This window comes from Mustela lutreola, chromosome 7 (genome assembly GCF_030435805.1).
Source record: "Mustela lutreola isolate mMusLut2 chromosome 7, mMusLut2.pri, whole genome shotgun sequence".
Lineage (NCBI taxonomy): Eukaryota > Metazoa > Chordata > Mammalia > Carnivora > Mustelidae > Mustela > Mustela lutreola.
In genome coordinates, this window is record NC_081296.1 from 1,714,707 (window position 1) to 1,720,952 (window position 6,246).

The 6,246-nt window shown below is 58.6% G+C and overlaps 1 protein-coding gene across 1 annotated transcript; it reads right to left on the reverse strand.

Annotated features, from left to right (window-relative positions):
- Nucleotides 1–825: 825 nt before the first annotated feature.
- LOC131835438 (putative olfactory receptor 2I1) lies at nucleotides 826–5,490 on the reverse strand. The gene is made up of 3 exons (XM_059179733.1): nucleotides 5,324–5,490; nucleotides 4,330–4,447; nucleotides 826–1,803 (listed from the first exon to the last, which is right to left on the reverse strand). Exons 1-3 carry the CDS (start codon nucleotides 5,488–5,490, stop codon nucleotides 826–828), a joined length of 1,263 nt encoding a protein of 420 aa, XP_059035716.1.
- Between the last annotated feature and the right edge of the window lie 756 nt (nucleotides 5,491–6,246).

Below are 6,246 nucleotides of genomic sequence, written 5' to 3' on the forward strand. Positions count from 1 at the left end.
CTGCACCCCCCACCTCTGTGTCTGCTCCTCCCTCGGGAATGTGGATCTTCCTGTATCTTCCTCACTCACTCCTTTGTCACTGTCCCTCTTGTGTCTCATGACTGGTCAAGAACACATTTTTCGCACCATCTTAGACATGCCTTGCCCCTTCTGCTCTTTAAACTTGCTCAAGAACCACCTTGTGCAGAAGAGAATCCAGCTGAATCCCAGCGGCACCACCCCTACTTAGGGGAATTCCTTGTTCTGCTTTGGGCTCCAGTGCTCTTGGTGGCACTAGTGACCTGGTTAGGTGGGCATTAGGTTGGACTGATTTCCCTGGACGAGCAACTGCGGCTCCTTGTTTTGGATGGGTCTCCCGCAGGGCAGAGTCTGGGATTGCTCTGTCAACTAGGGGGACTCCTGAGGCCAGACACTGTGGGGTCTTCACGGTGTGCGCCATCAGACTGGGGGAGAGGGAACGTTAGTTGTCCTGCCGTACAGGGTGTTACCAGCATGTGGACTCTCCGGGCATTGTCACTGGACCCCTGAGGCGGGGAAGGTCCTCTGGAAATCATGCCTTCTCTCTTCATCAGCTTAAGAGAGAGCCGGCAGGCCACTTCCCCTCCCTGAACCTGTATATGCAGCATAGCGGGATTTGCCCTGAAGCAGAGGAACATTGGGGAGGGGAGCGGAGAATGGGGCCTCCCCATGGACCTCCGACTCCCTGAGGACACATGTTGCCCATTCTCACAGGGAAACGGACAGGCCGAGGGCTCGCTGCCTTCCCAATGCACATTCCCATCCGTGGCCCGCGGCTCACCCCTTCCTCCCGCCCCCGCCCCGCACTCACCGCCCAGCCTGCCCTCCCCCCACACTGCGCAGGAGCGTCCTGGCGGCCCCCTTCACGTGCTTGTTCCTGAGGGTGTAGATGAGCGGGTTGAGCGCCGGGGTGACCACGGTGTAGAAGAGCGAAACGAACTTGCCCCGGCCCTGGTCGTAGCGGCGCGTGGGCTGTAGGTAGGTGTAGATGGCCGAGCCGTAGAAGAGGCAGACGGCGGTCAGGTGGGACCCGCACGTGCCCAGCGCTTTGCTGCGGCCGCCCCGGGAGCGCATGCCGCAGATGGCGCGGGCCACGGCGCTGTACGAGGCCAGGATGACGGCGGACGGCAGCAGCAGGATGACCACGCGCGCAGCGAACATCCGGCGCTCGGTGGCGTCGCGGTCACTGCCACAGGCCAGCTGCAGCAGCGCGGGGAGCTCGCAGATGAAGTGGTCCAGCCGGCGGGGCGCGCACAGCGGCCGTGCGGCCAGGAGCGCGCTCTGCGCGGCGGAGTTGGCCAGGCCGCCCAGCCAGGAGGCACAGGCCAGCGCGCGGCACCGGCGCGGGGAGGCGAGCTCGGCGTGGCGCCGCGGGTGCACGACGGCGGCCGCGCGGTCCAGCGCCATCACCGCCAGCAGCAGGCACTCCACGGAGCCCAGCGCCAGCGACGTGCACAGCTGGGCCAGGCAGCCCGCGCGGGGCAGCCACAGCTCTGCGCCGCACAGGCTGGCCAGCAGCGCGGGCGCCACGCTCGTGGTGAAGCCCGCGTACACCAGCGCCAGGTGGCCCAGGAAGTAGTACATGGGTGTGTGCAGGCGCGGGTCGCGCACGGCCAGCAGCACGAGGGTCGAGTTGCCCGCCAGGGTCAGGAGGTAGCAGAGCAGGACGAGGGCGAAGAGGCCGGGCTGCAGCGCGGGCCAGTCGGAGAAACCAAGCAGGAGGAAGCGCTCCCCGGTGCTGTGGTTGGCCTGCGGGAGGAAACTCCCAGAGGGTTTGGAAGGAGGCTGAGCCAGGGTGAGTTTACCCCCAGGGAGCTAAAGAGAGCCCTCCCCCGGGGGCCTGGCCATCGGGGAGCTGGCTGGGAGCGAGGGGCCCGCGGGGCGGGGATCAGTTGGGAGGGAGCGGAGTCGCTCTCAATACAGACGGGAGTCCTAGCCCTACCTCAGCACAGCTTGGCTGATGAATTATTTAGCAGATTCTTTGGGGGAGAAGGAATTTCCACTTGTTGGAAGAGCAGACTTAGACCGGGAGAGGGAAGACTGGCCAAGGTCACAGCTAGTGAGTGGCCCCGTGGGGCTTGTAGTCGGGCTTGTCTCCTTTCCAAATCTGTGCGTTTTCTGCTCCTCTCTGGCTTCTCACTGCACTCCTCCGGTCCAAGCAGGAATCTGATCTCCCTCCCATAGACTAGTCCTTCAGATACTGGAAGACAGAGCCCCCCCACCCCCCAGCCTCCCTCCCTCCTTCCAAAGTGTGTAGTGCTTGTGAGTAAGTGCAGTGCTCTAGTCTGGGTAGAGCTGTTACTTAAGAGATGAGAACCGTCTATGGCCTTCTTTGTTTCAGGGATTCTACTTCGGAGAATACAACCATTAGCGCTGACTACTGAGTGCTGCTCTGTGGGGAGTCTGTGTTCTAGGCTGTCACCATCATCCATGCCTCTCTGGCTTCTCCCCGTGTGGTGGTCATGATCTGGGGGCCTTGAGGCCCAGAGTCCTCCGGCAGAACAGGAAGCTAGAAGCCCTGGGTCCCACCAGCGTAATTGCCCTGGGGCAGCTGGATTATTTGATATGGGGAAGTCACTGCATCTCCCTTGCCTTCCTGTTGCACGTGTAAGAGGAGGAGTCTGACCTAGATGGTCTCCAGGGCTCCTGTCTTATAGCCTGGCTCTCACTGGCAAAAAAAAAAAAAAAAAATTGTCCTTGAGTGAAAAGGGGACCCAACACAGAAGGCTTTAATCCTGCAGAGTGACACTGAGTCGCATTTCCTAATGGTACAGAAACCATATGGTAGATGCGAGGACTCAATGTTACAGCGAAATCTCGCTCCTGCACACTTCCTGGCAGGGGTGCGGAGATAGATAAACTTTGTAGTCACTATTCTGAGTTTAAAAATCACGAGGCCCTAATTTTCTTTAAAATGTTTCAGGGAAATCTCTTCCCCCCAGAGCACGTCGTGCTTACTGGGATCCATTTATGCTCAGGAGACGGAACCGGTGTTCGTGGTGTGAGTCAGAGCAAGGGCGGGGGCGTCAGACCGCCGAGCTCCAGTCTCGGCTCTGCCATCGCCCAGCGGAACGACCCTGGGCACGCGGCTTCACCTGCCCGTGGCTCCGTGTCCTCTCTTGAAAGTGGACTGGGTGGGGGGGTGAAGCACGGAGAGCTCTCAGAACAGGCCCGGGACCGAGTGGGCGTCTCGTAAGTGCTCGCTCTTCCCATCTGCACCTGCGAGTCAGGAGAGGTCTGTGGGCGCTCCCACTCCGGTCAGGGCCAGAGCCGGCTGTGAGTTCAGGTCTTTTTATTGACGAACTCTGGTCTTGACTCACCTGCAAGTGAGGCAATACTCCTGTCCTAAGAGGAAGGTAGGCGGGCGGCTGAGGTTAAACAGCTTGCCCGGGCCACACTGTTTGTAAATGCTTGTCAGGATTTCACCCAAAGCTCCCTAATTCCAAGAGCCTTGCTTTACATCTGTGCACATATGTTTAAGCCGGGCTCTACCCTGCCAGAGGCTGCGGAGGATGGAGGACCTGCGAACCCCGAGCTTGCTGCAGACCACGGGGGCCTCGGGGAGAGGAATACAGGTGAGAGCTGGCATTCAGGCTTGTGGCCCAAAGGTGCTAGAGACGTTGTTCTAGAGAGTCCAGTTTTCTAAGTCTGGGATCACGTGACACACACCCGTTCAGCCAGCCAGGCCCTTAACAGTTCCCCTCCAGACACACTAAACCCCGAAACCAGGCGCAGAACAGTAAAATCACACAACCAACACCAGTACCCCATGGACACACACATTCCCGAATACTCAGACACATATGTGCACATACGTGTCCCCTCATCACACCCTGAGGCTTCCAGAAGGGAAATCTGTCATCAGAATATTCCAGGATGTGTCCCCAAACCTCATTCGGTATTCTAGAACGTGCACGTCACCTACAAGACCATCTTCCTACCTTCATGTCCGGGTCTCGGGCACTGATGTTCCGCCGCTTCTTTCCAGATGATCAGTCGGTCTGTTGCGTCCGCTCCGGATCCTCAGAGTTGGAGATGGCCGTGGTGGGGGATGAACGAGCGAATGGCATGACTGTTGATCTCGAGACTGGGTGCCTGCGGTCAGAGCCAGGTCCTTCCTTCGGGAACAGGACATGGAGTGGCGAGCCCTTGCTTGTCAGCTGAGGAGTGAACACAAGGTCTTCAGCACAGAAGCCGGCCCGGTCTGGAGAAGCACCGAGATTCTGGCAGAGTGGCGGTGTCTGTTCCCAGAGAGCCGGCACCAGGATTAGACCAGGCAAGGACCGGCGTCTTGGGCTGGTCACAGGTCACCGGTGGCTGCAGCTGGCCGCGGAAACCGCCTTCTGGATTCTGAAGGCTCCGGAGCTGTGCAGCGGGGATGTTGGTGAGCCGCTCACTGGAGAGGAGGCAGGGGAAGCGATTCTCCCTGCTGTTGAGCAGAGAGAATGAGGCCCTGGGGAACCCCTGTCCCACTCCCATAATGAGCACCTGTGCGGATTTGTCCAGAGGAGTCCCCCAGGGCAAGGAGAGGAACATTCTGGAGGGAAAGGCCCTGGAGGGTGGTGTGTCCCTGGCTGCGTGGAGGCCAGAGGCAGCCCCGGCTTCCTCCCCAGCCCCTGTTCTCCTAGCATAGTGCTGTAGGGTATTGTTCTGGGGATGAGGGACCTTGAGCAGCTGCATGACCTCAGTGACTCTCAGGGTCAGTATGAAAACGGGGGAGACAGTTCTCGTCTGTGGGAGGGGCTTGAGGTCTGGCAAGGTCATCCTCAGTTCTGACCCTCCTGTCATCGGCCTTCACCGCCACCCCTTCTTGTGGCTCTCACTGCCTTTGCTCTGTCCCTGGCTGAGCCCCCTCTCCCAGGATGGCCTGTCCTATTTCCTGACAGATCTCTCTCCACCCAGACGAGGCTTCTCTGCTCCCTCCTGCAGTCCCTCCCTTGGCTGGCGTCTGGAGGTCTGTCATGGTCCCCAAGGCGGCCTGTCTCCACTGCTCTCTCGAGCTTGGGTTCCCCGGTCAGTCCTGGTGGTTACTGCTCTGCCCACTCCTCCTGGCGCTCCTGCCTCTTCTCCCTTGGTTATATTCCGTTGGTTAGATCATCATCCTATTCGAATGAAATCCTAATCCTACCCTGTTCCCATATTTGTTCAGCCGATTGTCGATTGTCGCTGGAGGTCAGGCCTGAATCCTCCGAGAAGCTTCGGTTCATGACCATAAAGGTTCTTTTTAATTTTCCCGCTTGCTGGAGACACACTACCTCGGGTAAGTTTAAGGCGTCCGGCGTGGTGACGGGTTTCGCGGACGTACTGTGCGGTGTCTGCCGGATTGCGGTCCGTGAGCACGGGCTCCGGCTCGCACAGCTGTCGCCGCACTGTCGCTGTGGTCACAACACGCACACACCCTCCTGCAGCAGCTGTGAGCGCACGGACGTGTTCCCCGCACTCGCCCCTCCGCACTGCCATCCCAGAACTCATCGTAACTGGAAGTTCATCCTCTTTGGCCAGCATCTCCCCTTCGGCCCTGCCCTCAGCCGCTGGCGACCCCCATTTGATCCACATACTCAGTGCTTTGGGATCCCACGTATAAATGGCACCAAGCAGCGGTTGTCTTTCTCTGTCTGATTTGTCCCACTCGACGTAATGCTCTGTCCTTCCGTGGGGCTGCACACGGCAGGGTTTCCTTCGTCATGGCTGAGGACTGTCCCACTGCATCTTCTTCATCCACGTATCCACCCAGGGCCACTGGAGTTGTTCGCAGGGCTTGCGAGGAGCGGGGCGGCGAGCACGGCAGTGCCCATATCTCTTTGAAGGAGTTCGCCTCCTTTGGATGTATCCAAAGTGGATGTATCCAAAGTGGAATTGCTGGATCGCTGGATGTGGTAGCTTTTTCGTTGTTGGAGAGCCTGCATTCTGTTTTCCCTGGTGCCTGAGCTGGTTCCCATCCCCACCACCAGGGCACGGGGTTCCCTGTTCTCCACATTTCTACCAACACTTCTTCTCTCTCGTCCTTCAGATAAGAAGCGTTCTGACAGGTGTGCGGTGATGTCTCATTGTGGCTAATATTAACGTGACTCTAGTGATTAGTGCCACCGTGCACCTTTTCACGTACCTCTTGGCATTTGTATGTTTTCTTTGGAAAACCGTCAATTCAGGTCATTCGCCCATTAATTGGATCATTTGTTTCTTTCCCTATTTAGTTGTATGTGTTCTCCATATACTTGCATATACATA

Excerpts from the sequence above, each read along its gene's own strand:
- LOC131835438 (XM_059179733.1), bottom strand. The coding sequence starts at position 5,490 with ATGAGTTCTGGGATGGCAGTGCGGAGGGGCGAGTGCGGGGAACACGTC. Across the intron at positions 4,448-5,323 it reads AATCCGGCAGACACCGCACA|CAGGGAGAATCGCTTCCCCT; the intron begins GTACGTCCGCGA and ends TCTGCTCAACAG. Across the intron at positions 1,804-4,329 it reads GCGGCCAGCTGCAGCCACCG|CCTCCTTCCAAACCCTCTGG; the intron begins GTGACCTGTGAC and ends ACCCTGGCTCAG.